The 19,443-nt window shown below is 40.8% G+C and overlaps 1 protein-coding gene across 6 annotated transcripts in view; it reads left to right on the top strand.

The window, feature by feature from the left end:
• CRTC1 (CREB regulated transcription coactivator 1) overlaps window positions 1-19,443 on the top strand; it is a 52,829-nt gene that overhangs the window by 17,239 nt on the left and 16,147 nt on the right. For 3 of the 6 annotated variants that reach the window (XM_066984071.1, XM_066984072.1, XM_066984069.1), the window contains exons 2-12: window positions 2,091-2,207; window positions 3,753-3,800; window positions 6,745-6,882; window positions 7,680-7,741; window positions 8,641-8,735; window positions 10,700-10,785; window positions 11,169-11,212; window positions 11,473-11,693; window positions 14,410-14,546; window positions 15,091-15,342; window positions 17,519-17,620. In XM_066984071.1, the coding sequence (XP_066840172.1) occupies window positions 2,091-2,207; window positions 3,753-3,800; window positions 6,745-6,882; window positions 7,680-7,741; window positions 8,641-8,735; window positions 10,700-10,785; window positions 11,169-11,212; window positions 11,473-11,693; window positions 14,410-14,546; window positions 15,091-15,342; window positions 17,519-17,620 (1,302 nt within the window). The remainder of the gene's footprint in view (window positions 1-2,090; window positions 2,208-3,752; window positions 3,801-6,744; window positions 6,883-7,679; window positions 7,742-8,640; window positions 8,736-10,699; window positions 10,786-11,168; window positions 11,213-11,472; window positions 11,694-14,409; window positions 14,547-15,090; window positions 15,343-17,518; window positions 17,621-19,443) is intronic. The other 3 variants (XM_066984074.1, XM_066984073.1, XM_066984070.1) reach the window with 2 other exon arrangements.

Below are 19,443 nucleotides of genomic sequence, written 5' to 3'. Positions count from 1 at the left end.
TACAGAGAACCGTGAATATTTCATAAGTCTGCAGGCCGAGGGGATTTATCTGTCCTTTTGTGAAGAAGAAAACATCAACCGCTTTGTAGCCGGTGCCCTGCCTGGACAGCAGAGGCCTTTGAGAGCACCCGTTGCAGTGAGGGGCCTCCGTCTCCAAGAGCCATCTTGTAATGTTTGGATTAACTCAGTCCTGCAGATAAAGTGAGAGCCCGTATGCTTGGAAGTCGGTGTCTTCAAGGAGAGGCCCTGTGAATAAAGGGTATTAGAGTTGCTTTTGTAGCGCTGGTTTTGTGTGCGCTGTTTTCCTCAGGGTGATCTTGTTTCCTCAACGTTGATGTCGCCATGTCCCAGCGGCCCGGTCCCTTTGCTCTGTCCTCTCTCGGTGGCACCACTACATGTGGTGGCCTCTTCCCTGTCAGCACTGCCCGGCATTGCTGCTCTTCCTATTGCTCCTTTACCAGAGGACTCCGCTTAGATCGTGTTGTCAACACAAGAAGTGCTCGCTCTTCTTCGCCTTGCTGGAAACATCTCTGTTCAACCTCAGAGTCTTTGTGGTAAAGCTGTAGAGGCAGGGCCACTTGTTTCCATTCTGCCACTTCCTTTGCTTCAAGAAAGTGTAGCGAAAAAACCCGTGTAAACATCCAGCTTGGGGGATGCCGCATTTTCTAGTATTTTTCCGAACTTTGCTCTTCAAAACTCTGGCATTGCAAGGCAAAGGCTTTAGGATCTATTTGAATGAAACTAAACCAGATTTGTTGATGTACACATTACGGTGCCTTAGCAACCGACCTGCATCTAGGCCAAGAGCTGAACATTTAGTCTTTAAACAATCCTTTGCTACCAATCTAGGAATGTTCTTGCATTTCAGAGTGCAAAACGAGCCAGTTGACATCTAGCGAGGAACAACATACATTATAAAATACGTACTCCTCCACAGTGGGAGGAGAGGGACTTATGTAAGCTCATTTCTTTGCTACTTTAATTGTAGTTTCTTGAGGCCTTGGAAGATGTATCCCTGGGAGTGGGATTGTTGTGTTCAGATGGTTCCAGATTCTCCTTTATCGCTGTAAAATACAGCTTCGGTGGCAGCATAGTATTAAATGGAGGTGTCTTGGGTTGGGAGCGTCACAGAGTTTAATGAGAAATGATTTTAAATCTGGTACTACAACACTAAAAAATTAAGAAAGATCAATAGCGAACAGTATAATCAAAAACCCTAGCTCTTCTTAATGAGCTGTTGAGACAGTAGAGTCTTGTGAAAGAGATGACAATGACAAGTTCTAGTTCGAGTGGAAAAGAATCAACTTTCTCTCTTGCATGCTTTTTTATACAACTACAGGGAAAACATCCTCAAATGTTTTAGCAGGGAGGTGTCATTCAGAGCTGAAGGGCGATAACTAGCATTTATTGAAACTTTGCTGGCTGTCACATTTATTCTCATGCGTACTTGTTCAGAAAGGAATTCCTTGATGTTTTTTCTTGGTTGTTTGGTGTGTTTTTTCCTTGAAAACCTGTATTGCTGCCCTTTCTAAAGGGCTATTCCTGAGGCAAGAAACAAGAACATTTATCCAATGATGGAAAGCTACAGCTTGCTGCAGACATCTGTTAGCTAGATTGCTTAAAAAAAAAAAAAAAAAGGTGAATGTTTGGTTAAAGAATATACTCAGTACGGTAAACTGAGATGACTTTCTTGCGTGTATATTGTACGTGTGACCAGCTGGTTAATTTTGATATTAGAATTATGATCGGGCTGACATGGGTTTTTAACGTCCCAGTTTTCAGAATAGCAGGTGACATAAGAACCATGTGCTTTCACGTGGTTGTTATTTGATGGAAATTGAATATGATTACTGACTATAAGGTTGATTTTTTTCTACCATCACTTTACACTACCACACAAGACTTAATGTGGCAGGTTGCCAGCCATACTTTGTGCAGAAGATTGACATCTACTCACAGAAGTTAAATTCATGCTGTTTATGGATGGTATCCGTTCTCGACGATAACTGACACGGTGAATAATTGAGTTAGTTAAAACTGCTGAAAAACACCTGTGTTGCCCTTACACTTTCCTCCTTGTTTTCTTTCAGTTACAGCTGCAGAAAACCCAATATTTGCAACTGGGACAGAGTCGTGGCCAGTACTACGGTGGGTCACTGCCAAATGTGAATCAGATTGGAAACAGTGCCATGGATCTTCCCTTCCAGGTGAGTTTGATTAGGGTGTTTCTTTCTGTTAATGCTATTTTTTCCCTCCCAGGAGACCATGAAATAGCTGCCAGTTCAGAACATAACACCGTGGCCTCAACAGACCACCGCGTTTTAAAAATTTTTTGCTCTTTTGTAATGGAACATGGCTGTGTATGGGATGAGTGTGTATTCTGGTATCGTATAGATTTAGTGTTAGCTTATAGTTCTCTTGGCCTTGGTTGTGATGCTTTTGTGTCAAGACTAGGCAAGGGCAATGCAGTTTCTTTGTCAGTGTTTATTCACGGTGAATTTGGTTGTTGTTGGTTTTTTTTTTTTTGGTACCAGATTCATAATGAGATCTTCTGCAGAGATGCTGTAGACTCAAAGCAAAAGTGGAAGTAAGTAACACAGGGTGATGTAGAAAGTGCTGGTAGGTGGAAGTGTTGAAGACGACAGCCAAGGTGTATGCTCCATGGAAATAACGTGTGGATTTTTAAGGGAGGAAGAAGGGGCTTGGGACGGAAAATAAACAGCTTTCAGAATAGTCCCTTTTCTTTGGTCTGGCTGAAAAGTAAATGCAGGGGTCTGCTAGCTGTAGTTGTGACTCCAGTTGTGTTGCACTGTGAACAGAAAACAAACATTTTATACAAGTGTTTTGCTCCGTGTTAGCATGATGGACAGAAGATATTGTGTAGTGGATAGGATTAGATGTTGGATACTTTTGCGACTCCTGATTTCTATGGTTAGTCGATGTAGGGTGTGCAAAGTAATTAAAACTTCTGTGTTATTTTTCTTTGAGTAGTAACACATTTTATCTTGTGAGGATGTGGTAAAAATTAAATTTCTCAGTTTGTGGTTTTCTGTTGAAGGCTGGCTTAATAAATACGGAGAAACTATTGATGACGACTTCTAACTATGCTTTTTGACATACATGTGGGCAGCTGAATTTGTGGTTCCTCTTAGGAGCTTGAATCTTGTACAAAAGGAGAAGCAAATGGCTGTTTTAATTCGGTTGTTTTCAGAGAGTACAATGCAGAGGGTCACAATGTTTTGAAGTCTTTAGGATTACTTCATAGGCATTTGGTCTTTTCAAGATCCACAGATTTTGTCTTTTTCTGGTAAGGGGGGTTCATAGTCACTGTTCTCTTTAAGTAATAGTATTTTGGTATTATTGTGCTTGATGGCAATGCTGACAGCTGCTATGTAGAGTCTTTTAGTCCTGAAGCTAACAGGGTGATCAAAAGTGAGTATTCAAAAATTTGTGAATGACTACAGGAGGATACAGAAACAAATTGTCCTTAAACCTCCAGGTTTTTATGTGTTCTCTCACACACAAAAAAAATAAAAATCCAATGTTGGTACCGTTACAGATAACAAATGGTGACAAGCAACAAAATAAAAACATGTATTTGTTTCAGTGATGAATGCGTTCCAGGTTTTTCACGTTTAAGCTAAATAATGATGAAATTGCCAAAAGATACTTGCATGATGCGTCGGTCAGGTGAAGCCTGTGTGGATGTGAGAGGGTTAGTATCTGAGCATCTTGGTTCTTTGCATTTACAGCACAACGGAGCTCTGGCAGAAGCCTTTGGAGCAGTTCCTGTCTCTTTGGTAAACAAGTATTTAGGTTTGTGCAAATACGTATTTAGGACTGGTGTACTGTTTGCCCAGGTAGATACGTATTTTAGCACACGTTACACTTTTTCTGGTATGCACAGTATTTATCTGATTCACCGTCCCAGCTCCGAAGGAGTTATGGTCTGTCACATAAATACAGGTTTTGCCATGCATCCCGGTTTGGAACATGCATAATAATTCCTGTACAGACTCTCCGGACTTGCTGTGGTCTGTCATGTGATTACTTATGATTTATGGGGGATTAATTTCTTGCAGACGGTGGTTTATTTGGCACTGTCTTGGCCTGTGATTTAAGCAATCTCTGAGCATGTGCACTTAGCCTGCATGTTAAACTCCATTGGGAAAGGAAGAATGATTACCCAAATGCTGCTTGTCACCAAGGGGCACCGAAATGTAAGCTGTTAGTGGGTACCACTCCTCACTTTCTCCCCTCATCTACCTTGCTTGTTTCTATTTCTTAAGTCAATGTCTTGATAAATCTTAAAGGGACATGGTTGCTTTAGAGCACTGAGCTTTTTCCTTCCCATCTGTGAGTATTTAGCTTGTTTTTTCCTTTTTTTTTTTCATGGTTTGTGGAGTTTTGGTTCTGATCTCAAATCCCTGAATGTTTTTCAGGAAGTGAAACGGTTCTAGTTCTTCATTTTCCAAATAACATTGATGCTCAGATCTGTTGGGGTTTTTTTTGCCTTTTTTTTTTTTTTAACAGAATTGTTTGCAATAGCTAAGTATCATGTGCCCTGCACGGGTGGGCTTATTTAACAAAGGGACATTGTCTGGTGTTTGGTCCGGAGTAAGCTTTGTGTGTTGGTTGCTGAGAGAAACCAGAACTGTTGGGGCTGATACCTGTTTTCTCAGGTGTTTGTTGTCTTTTCTGATTTTTTTTTTTCTAAGCAAGATAGGGATTCACCTGAGATATCTTTTTTTTTTTTCTTTTTTTCCTGGAAAGCCAGAGAACAACATTTCCCAAAAGTTCCCCTCTGTGTTAATTGTAGCTCTGTCTCTGACAGGGCATGGTCCATGTTTACTTGTGGCGCTGTTACATTCAGATCAGATTTTTGTTGAGTTTTTATGTGCAACTTGTGCCATAAAACTTAAGAAATAGCTATCTTTGCATTCAACTTCATCTGTATGCTAATGTGCATTGGCTTCCTTTTAAATTCCAGGTGAGTTCTGCGTTTTTAGTGTTCTACTGAGTGGCTTTTTTTTTTAACATTGTGATTGGGACCATGACATGGGAAATGGCTTCTCCTGTTGCTCTTCCTAGCACGTGTGTATTAATTTGCAAATTTTTCAGCCTTTTGGGGTAGAATCAGTGTGACAACAGTACAAAGAAGATTTTGAGACTTTTCTTTGGTTTGGAATTATGAATGTTTTCAGTTCTGTGTGGTGCCAGTTAAATAGAACTAGATTGTTGTTTAGTACTTGTAGCAGAGATTAAACCAATGTGTTTTAATTTAGATTACCCAAAATTGAGATGCTCTGACTTGAGGTTTCGAAGTCTTCGTGCAAAAGAACTCATGCTTGCTGAAGCAGAACACCGTGATCTTAACAGGCAGGAACACAGTAAAAAGTCACTGTGCTCTCCTGCTAGTGACATGTTGAGTAAAGCAATATTCTGCTGCATATAAAGCGTTGGCCCTTAAGCGAGAAAATAAACATCACAGCCACTTTGCACCCATTTATACTAACACAGATTGTGTATGCATAGAGAGAAAAGAAGCTAACATTAGCTTTAAAAAAAAAAAAGGAAAGTCAAAAGGTGCTATAAGGAGTTATTACAAACAAAAGATTTCAAAATTAATGCCAAATTTCTTTTTAGAAAAGGTCATTTAAAATAACCAAAGCTGGACGCTTTAATTTTTTTTTTTTAATGTGGAAGCCAGATGGCTTCATGGCTTGGCAGACAGGACAGTGCATTTGCCACGTGCAGCACCTGAATAGAGGAGGAAATTTTGGATTTCCAAGCAGATGGTGTTGAGGGACTCAGCAAAGCTGTTCACATTGGCAGGGAGTGGAAGGCTGTGTAGCTTTTTTCCCTCGAGGCCCATATATTGCTGTTGAAGTGTGTGTAGAGGCTGACCATTCGGTACTTCCTTTTTCCCCCCTGCAGGTATGCTCTGGGAAGGGCTTTTGAAAATGTAGAAGTTTTCCAGATTAGCCTGGGAATTCATCTTTGTGCTTTCCGTGGCATCTTGTTCTCTGAAATGGGTTGCTGACAAGTAAACACTCTCAAGACATAGGTGCTGATAAGATTGAGAGGGAATTGATCCACCTCGGTTTACTGCACAACCTGAACAAAATAAAAATCACAAAAACACCCAATGCTCTAACTTTTTCTAGACAAAGGAGGAAGGAAACTGCTTTTCTTTTTTTCTTTTTTTTTTTTCCCCTGAATTTTGTCAGTGTCCCCTTAAAATAATGATGCTGAAAGGAGGGGTGAGAGAAAGCGGCGTGTTCCTTAAAAGCTTCAGGTGACTGTTAGGACCTCTGTGCATCTTCTTCCTGCATCCCCTGCCCTTGTAGTTCAAGCTCTGGTTGTCAGCATGTTCCTTCTGGATGCATGCTGCATGCTACACCAAGGGAATGTAAACGGCAGTTGTCAGTAGGCTCCCTGTCACAAGCACTTCTGGTATTTCAGAGATACAAAGGTTGGAGAGCCGTGCTGATTTATGAGGGGCAGATCTAGCGCAGTCTGCCTCCACTTGTCTCTAATCTCTGTCTGGAAGAGATAGCCTTGGTAATTGCTTTCCATGGCTGTAGTGAAAATGGAGAAAAAAATGTACGTGGTTACGTTCGTCCATGTCTTTCCTGGGTTTTATTGCTTAAAATAATAGAAGCTTTAATACAACATAAGTAAGTTCTGGCAGACGCCTCGTGCATGTATTTTTCTGCTTGTGACTTGATGCGTGTCTCTCAGACTCCCTTTCAGTCATCTGGGTTGGACACAAGCAGGACAACTCGGCATCATGGGCTGGTGGACAGAGTGTACCGGGACAGGAATCGCCTCGGATCCCCACACCGACGCCCTCTCTCTGTGGATAAGCATGGAAGACAAATATCCTTTGGCTTATGAGCTGGCAACGAAAACCTGCCTTTTCACCAAAATCGTATTTCTCGGTTTTTACAGTTCTCTTGTTCCTCCTCTCCTCACCTGTCAGCGGAGTTGCTTCCCATCTCTGAGCAGTTAATGTCATCTGCTTTTTCTGAACTGTGATCTAGTCTAAAAATATCTACTATTCTGTAAAATAAGCATTTACCTTTCTGTTTGCTCAGCTCTAGCTGGGGATAACAATACACACGAAGCTGAGAGGGACTGAGATCCTGTGATGGAAAAGACAAGGCAGTATTTGTGAAACTGACTTTCCTTTCAAAACTGAGTAAATCCAAACCTGAATAATTCCTTGCAGTTCATTGTGCACTTCATTACAAGTTGATTCATAAGTTTAACATCTGCTAAGAACTATTTCTTCCTGCTTTTTGTGAAAACGAGTTAGCTTATTATTGCTGACTGGCTTGAAATGTGCCACAGTCACACGGGCTTGAAGGGACTAAAGGGGATATGTAAGTGGGAGAGCGGAGAGGCGATGGCTTCTCAGGAAGAGTTAAATGTTTAGAAAGGGAAAAAGAGGATGGTTGTCCCGTTGCTTAAACATTACAACGAGCAAGATAATATTTTGATTCGATTGTCCTTGTTAAAGTCGGTATGTTCCCCATAGGGAGTCTGCTTTGCCTTCCTTGTGTGAGCTTAGTGGTTTTGACAGGGCAATTTGAATTATTCCTTAGGAGGAGATTTCAGATAGACTTGTTGCTTAAGTAAGAAGTGGTGCTCTTCCCCTTAACTGACTGAATCACGTAGACAGCTGTCCGTATGGCACTGTGTACCTGTCACCTCCATCGGATACAAGCTGGAGAAGGTTAGTAGCACAGTGGTGTACGTGTGTGTTAGTATTTGGGCTGGGTTCTCCGATACTGCAACACCTTGATGTGCAAAAAGGCCTTTATTGTTCCCCACATCAGTTGGTCATATGAACCTCTATGACTTAACTGAATTTAGAAATTGATTTTTTTTTTCTTCTATCATGTTTATTCATTTAGATGGCCAGCCTTTAAACTTAAGGTGTCAGCCAGTGTGATGTTTTTAAAGGTAAATCTTTCCAGATGTTGTAAGGCGTATCCTGAAATTATGAAGTTGTAAAAGACTCAGCGTTTTCTCAGTGCTCAGGGACTGGTCTGCCAATGCAAGCATTCGAATGGAAAGGAGCACTGAGTTGCCCGTTTCCTACTTCTTATGCTCCTGGCCCTGGAGGAGCAAAGTGGTGGCCTGCCTTCACAAGGGAAAGACAGTCTGCGATGTGAGAGATGTTGGCCATGGAGGTTCCTGTCTCCACAACACACGTGCATCCTTGAACCGGTCATTTCCCCTCCCTTTATAGCAGGAATGCTTTATTTCAAAGACTAGTATAACTAGAGGATGTATAAGCAGCTTTCAGCTTAAACTGCGTTATTTGATCATGCACAATCTTAACAAAGCATATCAAATTATTTTCTAACTATGGTAAACAGTTTTTCCTGTATCCCTCTCAATCCCATTATTGAAACAATTACTCTTCAAACTTGAACTAATTCTGTTCTGTGTTCTGTGAATTGATTGTTTCACAAAGAAATTATGCCTGGTGTATGCCAAATACAGATTTTGTTTTTTAATGCGGAGTGAATGCAGGTTTTCCTGAGTTGGTTGCAATTGTATGAGATTATGCATTCTTTCATTTAGAGGAGCTGACAATAAAAATAATTTGTTTTGCTTTCTTTTCAGGACGAATTCTGATTCTGCCTTGCACCAGAGTACTATGACTCCAGCTCAACAAGAATCCTTTTCAGGAGGGTCGCAGGACATGCAGCAGAAAAGAGGTAACAGAGAAAAACACTAAAAAAAAAAAATTTGTTCTACTAGAAGCATTGTACTTCAGATTATATGCACGTGTATTGGTGTTCGTCTATTTCTACATATATGCATAACATTTTCTAGATTTGGTTAAAGAACAGTTTGAACAAAGGACCTCATGTACTTTTCTGTATAATGAAGTCCAAAAAAGCTTAGACAAAGCTAAGACGGAGCATTTTCCTTCACTCCATATCCAGTCATTCTATGAACTTGCCCTGTGGGGAAAAGTAATCTGGACTTGTGGAATGCTGGTGGTTAGACTGCTGTCAGGGGTGCTAGAGGTTTCCAGTAGCTTGTAGACAAGTTAGAGACCCACTGGCATTTCATGTAGGATACTGAGCAGCTGTTGACAGGCTGCTGTGTGCCATAGCAAGTTTTATCACCCCAGTGGAGAAAATTGCTGTAATAGGTGTTTCTTTTGGACCTGGGTATTAATTTGTCAATTTTACACTAATGACTTGAGGAATTTCACATTGTTAACTTCATTAAGTACTAGCTATCAAAAATTAAATTCTGGAAATTGATTCTGCATTGAAATATTAAAGGTGGCTGTGTTTTTTCCTGGCAAGTTAATCTGATAGATATCTGACTTTCCATCTGAGACCAAAGTTTTGATATGCAAAGCTGTAAATCTGTCACAAAACCTTGAGAGTTTTAATGTAATTTTTCACATGCCATTGCTTAACAGGATATATTGACTCTGTGATAGAACTTAAATCTTGAAGTGCATGCACGCTGAAGACCAGAAGCAAATTCCAAAATATCTTGATTTTTTCACCTAGAGACCTATGTAATTTGAGCTGGCTTTCAGAATTTTTTTTAAGATTTTTTTTCAGTATTTTTCTGAATAAGCCTCTTGCATTAAGACTGTGACAGGCTACAAAAACAACGGCATAATACCAAGATATAATATCATGAAGTAGCAAGACTTCATCTAGTTTTTATGGGATTGAGACCCCCAGTTTATATGCCCTCAGAGGCTATGTTTACAAATGATACTCTAATAATATTTCCAGTTACAAGCTAGGAGCAGCACAGCCCTCAGGCACTAACAATTTTGGTGCCCTCTGCTGGCCCTTGTTTCTGCTGCCAGTTCAAGAAATGCATTAAAAGCTCCTAAATCTGTCTAGAGAATTTATTCCTTGAACAACACCCCAGAGATAGGTGGATGCACATCACTCGGATGCCTGTGCACTGTACTGCAGCTCTCCCAAATAATGCTTCTAGCGCTGTAAAAACATTAAATAGCAGTCATCTTACAGTATATTGCTTAAATACGAATTTAATCATACGACTCTCCTGGTCATCAGTTTGAATCTCCCTTACTGTACTTCCTTTTGATGTTTCTTTGTCACTTTGCTATTAGCACGATGCAACAGCTGATTGCTTTGAACAAACAGACACGCTTGGAATATGGAAAACTTTATAGTGTTTCTCTGTCCCAGGGGATACAGTTTGGATTTTATCACCCCAGAGTTGTCCCATTGGCCACCCGTTAGATGTAACAGGTGTATCTCACTTGTGTAAAATGTGAAAGGTAGGAAAAACTAGGTACCAGCATACATTTTTCCATTTAGATGTAAATGGATGAAATTGGACACGAAAATTTTTAAAAGTACTGAAAAGTATGTTTTTTTTTTTGTTCTAACTGCAGTTTGAAAGTTCCTTGAATTTAAGGTGAATCGAATACCTGCTTTTTAAAATCTTGTTCTACTTGCAGCTAACTTTTTTTTTTTTGACACTGGAACTTCTCCATGTTGATAAAATATTATCTTAGTCTGTTTCGGTGTTTGCTTTTTTAATTTTGATGATCTCAAAACAGTAGAGTACCACTCCCATGTTGAATAATAACAAGAGTTTCGAAAATAGTTAAACTCCTAATCTGAAAATTTATTTCTGAAAAGCTTCCTTTTGTTATCATTCTTTTTAGTTTTATTGCTGACTGTCCCTGGAATGGAGGAAACCACCTCTGAGGCAGACAAAACCCTCTCTAAGCAAGGATGGGACACTAAAAAGGTAGGAATCTCACATTTCAAAGAGTAGAGGTTTCATTTTCTAAACATGTTTAGGTATACTAATGCTCTAAATATTGCTAAACAACTACTTCCAGAGATCAGAGATGAAATGCTATATTTAGCAACATATCATTAACCATTCGATCAGAAAGGCACTTTATATGTATTTTATTTGATTATATCAGGAGAAACTCTTTAAATTTGAGCCTTGTTGGGTCAATCGATAAAGGAAACAAAGATGACATGCCTTTTCTAAGACCTTCACAGAGCTCTTGCGTAGAAGCATAGCTCTAGAAATGCAATAAATAAATTTTTCTGAATAAAATGTCATAAACATTAATCTCAAGTATCTTTGCTTCTAAAAATTTCCTCCTTCTGTTTTAGACTGGGTCATCAAGACCTAAATCATGTGAAGTTCCAGGAATCAAGTAAGTTTTGAGCATCTTTTTAAAGAGCATTGAGATCTTTAAGAAAGACCATTGTACTTTGAATTTCCTCTTGAATAGATGCAAGATAAGCCAAAACTAGTGTGAGTGTCCCCTTGTCAATTATGTGTCTAATTGGTTTATCAAAAATACACTATATGTTTCTGTATATGGCACCTCCCTTTTTTGAAAATGATTTTGTAGGGATCTGTCCAGGCTGAAATTTAAACTGAGTTGTCTTTTTTCCTCTCTCCTTTATTTAGCATCTTTCCATCAGCTGACCAGGAAAACACTACAACGCTGATTCCTGCTACGCATAACACGGGTGGCTCCCTTCCAGACCTGACAAACATCCATTTCCCTTCCCCTCTCCCAACACCGTTAGATCCTGAGGAATCCACATTCCCAGCCCTGAGTAGCTCCAACAGTACCGGAAATCTTGCTGCCAATCTGACTCACTTGGGCATCAGCACTGCCAGTCAGGGTAAGATCACGATTCTGCGGTGTTTTAACAGATTGTCCGTAATATGTCACTTGTCTTACAGCATGGAAGTCGCGTTGCTGAATAATACTGTTTTGTCTGAGGGGTAATTGTACTTCTGTTGACTGACTTCTCTTTGTAAACAAGTTTTTTAAAAGCCATTTCTGTATGAAAAAGTGATAAAGCTGTATTTAGCTTTGACTTACAAATATCCTTACATTTTTTTCAAGTTCTTCATGCCCAAGTCTGCTTTTTTGTTGTTTGTATATGACTTTATAGGACAGACTATAGCATCCAAAACGTGCCTCCCTTGTAATTCATTGTCATTCACTTAATCCCCAACAGCATTTGGATTATGGAAATACCTTAAGTAGGCCTTTTGTTTTCATTCCTTTAGAATACTTTCTTTTCCAGTGAGGATTCTTTTGGAGTGTATTTTGCTTCACCTGAAGCAGATTTTGTCTTTTGAGCAGTCAAAATGATACGGAGAGTTTACAAGGTTTGCTAGTTTTTGTAAGCTTGATTGCCTGATTTTTGAAAATATCCTCAGTAGTCAGGATTCATGATACAGAAGGGCTTTGGGAAGCAATACCAAGTGCACACTTCACTCTCACTATGGTGCCTTTGTGTCGAAATCGTTGCCTTTTGAGCGTAGTTTTTGTTGCAAGTACTTGCAAAATGCTGCTGCTGTTTGAGGTGTTCAGCATGAGTCTGAGCTTTGTTGGGGCTTTTGCACTTTGGCAATACTGATAGTTTTATTTAAAAAAAAAAAAAAAAAGCCATGCTGGCAGTTTATAATGTTCCTACTGATCAACTGATAATTTCAAGACTAGTTAACTTAAGCAAATGGCCTAAACTGGTGATTGTTATTTTTTTAATAATTTCCCTAGGTCCTCCTTGTGAGTAGGGTTGCGTTTTATTGTCAGTGACAATTGCAGCCGGTTGATTCCTAGAACAGAAGAAAAGTGCTCTATCCAAAAATAGAAATGTATTTCCTGTGTTAGGCAGGATTCACTTACCCACTTAAAAATCCTCTCATCTATTGGTAAAAAGGAAATAATTCTAATCAGGTTAATGTAGTGTTATGGCTGAGCAGTTACATTTAAGAAGGAAGCAAGAATACAGTTTACCCCTCTAAGTAGAGAGGAAATCAGCAGCTTTTGGCACCCTTCAGAAAGCTTTCTGGTCTCAAAACAGACTACACAAAGTTTCAGGGATGGGCTCTCATTCAAGTAGAGCGTAGCAAGGCTTTGTTAAGAAAGGTGGTGTGTATATAAAAAGAAACAAACTACTTTCATGGAGTTAGGCCAGACCGGGTTGCTAAATTTTTTGCGCTACCCGTAATTAGCAGAGTAAATGGTATAAAAGCAAACCAGTAGGTATGTAATTGCTTTGAAAACATTTCCTGATCTATGAAAGATATTACAAATGAGAAAGGTACATTCATTGATGAGTTTGCTGCTTTGTGTTGGAGACTCTCCCATAGTTTAATCAATGGCGTAGTCGGTGTTTTGGCTTTTTTTAAACTGATATTCTCAAACCTTCCTTTCCTTTCCTTATCTTCGAGATCTTGAGCAGAAAATGTAAACACTTCTGAGCCTTTTGTAGGAGCTCTGTGCATTGTGCAGACATGCCTGTAGCAGCCCCAAGTAAAGGTGGGGAAAAACACCTGTCAGGTTATGAAGAACTGCCAGCAACTTAGGCTACACATTTGTGCATTTGAGGTTGTCAGTTCGCTGACATGTTCCATGAGACGGTGTTGATTTTTGAAAACATCGTGCGGGAAGCCAGGCAGTCTTCAGAATCTGCTCAGTTAGAGCCAGTTTGCCTGCTGGCTCCTTGGCAGCCCGGACTTCCTGGCTCCCTGGCAGCCTGCCTGGAAGCCTTGAGCAGGTGCCAAGTGCTGAGGAGCTCTCAGGCTCTTGTGAATTCCTCCTTTCTGGCAGCTCTGGAAGAACAGCTCACTGGAGAGATTGTCCTGAAATTGCTTTCCAGGGTGTCTCAGTTCCTCTAGGGTGAGGCAGAAAACAGGAGAGGCTTCAAAGCTTGCAGGTTTTATCTTGAATTTGAGTAAAGCTAAATTACTTTTAGTCTGTCCCTAACCCCTGCTAGGTCAGGGCTCTTTAGAGTGCGAGGGATATTTCCTGCCTTCCTGTGCACTGGTATGCCATTAAAATGGAGTACGTCCTGTGTAACCAGTTTTTCTTCTGCATTTTCCATTAAATAGATGTTTGCTTTTTATAATAACACAAGTGCCTTCTGATTAGTCTTGTTACATGATCTGTTATCTTCTTCCTGAAGTTTCAGCTCTTACAAATAGAGGAGAACATGCTGCTCTTGGACTCTTTGTGTGCAGCCCAGGGGCGTGCGAGAACGGTGCCTATTGTTTCCATAAACCACTGGGGAAGCACAGTGCTTCTGGAGCTGGTCTGCTTGTTTCAATTCCAAGTCGGTATCTGTGCACAGTCCTGCACAACTGTGACTGGTTTAGGTTCAGGATAAACAACCACAGGGATCTTGCTCTCTTCCTGATGCTTTTTAACCTGACAAAGTTGCAAATTAGCTAACGAATTTCAGCCTGATTGGCCTAGGCACATTCAGCACTTTGCGTCGTCAACCCAGGCCGTACATTTTTGACAGATCAAGTAATTACCTCTGTACCAGTATCAACGAACCGTTGCTCCGTTCCCATTTGAGCTCGTTTGTTCCTTACTGGCAGGAATGACGACGACGCCAGCCCCTTCCCAGCAGCACCGTCAGCCCACCGTCAGCCCTCTCTCGTTGAGCGCAGACTCGAGGCGACCACAGTCACAGCAAATGTCTCCTACGCTTTCCCCTTTGTCACCAATTACTCAGGTAGGACCTTGCTTGGAGAATTACAATTTTTGGTCACAGGTGATTTGTTTTACTTCACCTAGGAGGTAAATGACTGTAACTTCATCTTTCTTGTTCTGTAATCTTCTTTAAATGTGTTTGTTAATCTGTACCTTAAAAAGTGAGAGGTTTGTAGAGGACACAGATTTTACTTTGACTTTTCTAAAACCTTACTAAACATCAAGACACTTTTCTTTTGAAGACGTTGTCCTTGAAATTTGGAGGACATTTCTCTAATCCATGTGAGAAGCTCAGTTAGCTTTTAAAATTGATTTGATAAGTGCGATTCCACTACTGACCAGCTTTCAATTCCTCATCTGGACATTCAGTTGGGCTTTTGCTTATTGTACAGCGAAGATGATACTAAGTCCTCTGAAATATGGTCTTGACTGTCTTTAAACCTTTAGGTAACATTTGAAAATGCAAGAATGATTTAGTGTGGTTCACTTGATGTGAAACTTAATATGCTTGAAAGTTAAGGGGAGTTAACCTGCCAGTGTGGATGATTTTAATTTTTCTTTTTAAGGCCGTGGCTATGGATGCGTTGTCTCTGGAACAGCAGCTTCCCCCATACCCATTTTTTACCCAGACAACTTCCCAGCAACAGCAGCAGACCCAGGTGGCAAGTACCCTGCCTCAGAATACTCCTTTAATGCAGACCTCTGGTTTACAGCGAGGAACACAACTCCCCCCACTCTCCGTCACGGTACCTTCTACCATCCCACAGTCACCTCCGGGTAGCCAGACCCAACCATCAATGGGAATAGACATCAACTCGGTAAGCGTGGGTAGAGCTGAAAAAGAAAAAGCTTTCATTTTGAAAACGTGGTAGCGTGCAACATAGCGTCAGGGTTCAAGCTGGACAGCCCTTGTGATAGGTACACTTCTAGGTGGAGTCTGAAGTAGAATGGTTTTGATTTAATCCATTTTCAAATGCTTTATAGACAGAACTTGGTTTTCGGGTGTGCTTACGGTGGCCGTAGTTTCATAAAATGGTGTCACTTGTGACTTCGTGTTTGATTAGAGCAGCCTGAATCCTGGATATCAGCATTTATTTTATAGCTTGCTGCTGCTGTTGCATTGATACTTTTTCAGGCTGTTAAATATAATGCACCTCCAAAATGCCGTAGGCTTGAGGAGTTAACAGAACTTTGATCAAGAAACCTGCTAACAAGCAGTTTCCCGAAGTTGGAGAGAGCCAGGCACTTTCTATATTTAGAAACCTTTCATTTAAAGGATTTATAGAGCATACAGTATTATCCCCCAAAATTGGATTTGTAGCTGCTTTTAGATCTTGATAGGAAATGGGTTATATACCTACACAGGAGTGATGATTTCTGGGCAGATTTCTTTCCGTGCTGGTTTTGCCATGGTTTGTTGTGAAATGTTCTCTCTCTCTCTGCATATAAAAGTCCAGAATAGAGAGCGAGATCAGGGTAACAAGCTAGCTAGCTGAGGAAGAATTTCACAGCTCGTTCTCTGGTCATTGTGCCCCTGCTCTATCAGATCCTGGTTGCCTGACCTGTAGTGTCCTCCTGGCAGTGTTGTAATGACAGTAACTGGTTAGATAATGGGGAGAACTCGTTCTTTATTGATCTAGCACTAGACCATGGATTTCATTTGTGGATGAAATTTTAACGATTTGTGCTGGTAAGTGCTTCTTGAAGGAAGCTACTTCCCTTTCAGGATTAGAAGGGGAAGAAGAAGGCCAATTCCGGCAGTGGAAAGGATACCGACCTACTCAAAATGTGTCCAAATGTTTTGATTCTAATACTTAGGGTAGCTACTAGTACAGATGATTTTCATTCTTCGCTTTCTGTGTTGCTTTCCTCATCCTAAACTTCTTTATCACCTTAACTTTTTGGGTGCTATGCTTATCTTTTAAAGCAACTGAAATTGCATATAAATAAAATTTAAAGCTAGCTTATCACAAAGCCATTTGAGCTGTGCTACAGTCTCACTGACAACTCCCGTGCAGGTTATTAAAACAGTATTGAAATTCCTTTTGCTGTAGTTTGGATGTCTGCTTGAAGTGCATCAGTAGCAATACATAATGTAAAAAGGTTAAGACATTTTCTTGAGATCTGTAGAGTTTAATGTCAGAAAGCATTGGTTGTTCGCATTCTCCTGCACCGCATAGCTCTCTGATTAAATTATTCCTTTTCTTAGAACTATTGGATCGCAGGTTTTCTTCAATCATCTGTAAATTTCTAAGGCAAATATAATAGGAAGAGCTGTACTTAGTTTACATTAATTACTGCAGCATTCTATTCAAATGCCTTTGAGATTTTTAATTTGTTCAAGCCTAGGGTTCTCTGTGACCAACAAAAAGGTAAATCTTTGAAAAGGTGTTCTCAGGAAGACTGAGAACAATATAAATATAACTAATATTAAACCTGCAAAACATAGCGTGAATTTTCAGACAGTGTCTGTTCCATGTCCTGGGGTGAAATGCAGCTTTGAGAAGGATTTTGGTCTTTGTGGTTATGCCCTTTGATCTTGATAACACAGCTAGGCTGTTGAAGATTAGGCAGGGTAAGGTGAGACGGATTTCCAGAGTGTTGTAAACGCAGGTTAAGAATGTGTGGGTATGGCAATCGAATTTGACTTGAAAATACTCCCAGATTTTGAGACTGCTTTTCCCTAAATTGTTCGCTGACCAACTTTTTCTTTTAATCGAACTCAAAACAGTGGGGAAAAAAATATTTAAATAGTTTGGTTGTACAACAGCCCTGCCCTGCTCTTAGATCTCAGCCAGACGAGACCTTGCCAACGCCGGTACCTTAACTTTCTCCTTTTTGCGGCATTGTTCACAGCAATCATGTCTTCATATATAGCCAAGAGTTGCTGAAGAGGATGGTTCTCCCAGCTTCCTCAAGCTGTGTGCGCCAGCAGTTGATAACTTTCCAACCTTCCATCAATCCCATGGTCTTTAATTCTGTGTTGTTCTGTAGGCTTCACTCCAGCAGTACCGCAGTAATGCTGGCTCCCCAGCCAACCAGTCTCCCACCTCTCCTGTCTCCAATCAAGGCTTCTCTCCTGGCAGCTCCCCTCAAGTAAGGGACTCTGTGCTTCCACAGGCCTTGCTTCTCGTGTTTGTTTTTAGTTGAGTCTCTCCATTACTGACCCATAGTTGCCTCACTGTAACTGTATGTGCCTCATGCATTCCTGGTGTCTCATCTTGTTTGCAGTTTCATTCAGTTCCAGAGTTTTTCAATAGCTGGTGAATTGCCTTTTTATTGATCAAAGCTACTCGCTTGAACACTGTTAACACGGTTATTTCTGTGGGGTGTACCTTGGACAGAACCTCGAGGTGTATCCCTTTCAATTAGCCATATTGTGGAGGAGCTGACAGATAAGGTTGGGAGGGCAGGGGAGAGAGAGAGGGAAGCTTGTTAAGTGCCTCCTGTAGCAGGAAAACTTCCTGCAGCACTAAATCTCACTTGTATGGCCAAACACATTTACATCAGGACCTTTTTCACATGGGAACGTACACTTGGAAAGAAAACATTGCAGAAAATGCTCTTAAAATAAGCAATCTGTGGCCTGAAAGTAACGGGTTAGTGAAAATGCTGTCTTGCACGCCACCTGGTTTTTCTTCCTGTGTATGTATATCTGTACATCCACGTGTCCTATATGCAAGTCTTAGCTCAGTGTGCATGTAAACCTGTGAAAGGGAATTCTTATCTGGCAGTTGCAAGACAATTAAAAGCAAGCCTTCTTTAAGGGTGCCCTAATTGTAAGGGAACCGAGTGCATTTTCAGCACAAAAATAATCTGATGTTCCTGAAATAGATCCACGTGGCTGTCCCTTTCCCAAATCCCACCTGTAGAAACAAGGTGAACAAAATTCTTACAGAGCATCACAACAGAGTCTGAAAATACATTTTCTGTTTCGTCATTTAACGTTTAAGGCTGTAAGGAGGATCCTATCTAAATAAGTGCTGCCCCTTCATGGTTCCAAAGCAGAAGCTTCGTCTCTCCTTGCCATTAGCCAGAGACAGGTCACTGGTAAGCTCAGTAAGAGATCCGAGTGTCAGGACTGTCTGGATTTTCTTAACCCTTGCTTAATTGCTTCTTAACTTCTTCCTTCTGCCTGCTTCTGCCAGTTCTGCTGTGTTCTGTGTGTGGCTCAGAGGAAACACGCAACCTTACTTCTCTAGGCTGTCACCTAGAGCGAAGCTGTTGCCAGTCTTGCTGCGAATTCTCAGGTCAAGTTGTCACTTGGGCAGCACAGACGATTTTGATTTTGTGTTTGAATTTCTTTCCCCCTTGACTTCTCAGTAACTCTTGGTTTTGTCCACAGGCTTGTTGCCACCGGTCAGTCCAAAGTACTGGAGTGTGGGGAGTGCAGGCTTGGCTATGATTTTACCTGCTGGGCCTGTTTTACCCTGTAAACTCTTGCTTGTGTTCTGCTATTTTCAAGCAGGACACCGTAAGTCATGCAAAATGAGAAGGGTTTATTAATACTACTTAACTTCAGTATTGTCCTCTTTAAAAGTATCCATGCAGTTCTTTACTTTGGCTAAAATAAAAACACTGCAGCTTTCCTACCTCTGTCAATAAACCAAAAGGTAGCAGTGGAGAGCGAGTTGCCTGTGGCAGCGGACTTCTTGAGGCTGCAAATACAGGTGTGGAGAGAAGCAATGGGGAAAGAAAACGCTGGGTTGTGATTATGGGGGCAGCTCCCAAATAGCAGGATCCGTTAGTCTGTAGAATAATCTGCCACAAGTAGAAGCAGGTTGGTTCCAACAGCAGAACGTTCCCATTGTGGCACGGTCTGGCACTGGCTGGTGAGAGTGGAATAAAGTAGGTGTGACCGGGTAGACGTCTCCCACTTGCTCCTGTTTCTCCAATTAATTTTAGGTTAAATCATTCTG

Source organism: Anser cygnoides, chromosome 27 (assembly GCF_040182565.1).
Source record: "Anser cygnoides isolate HZ-2024a breed goose chromosome 27, Taihu_goose_T2T_genome, whole genome shotgun sequence".
Taxonomy (NCBI): Eukaryota; Metazoa; Chordata; class Aves; order Anseriformes; family Anatidae; genus Anser; species Anser cygnoides.
The sequence above is the reverse complement of the archived record's forward strand: the minus strand, read 5'-3'. Positions and strand labels throughout refer to the sequence as shown.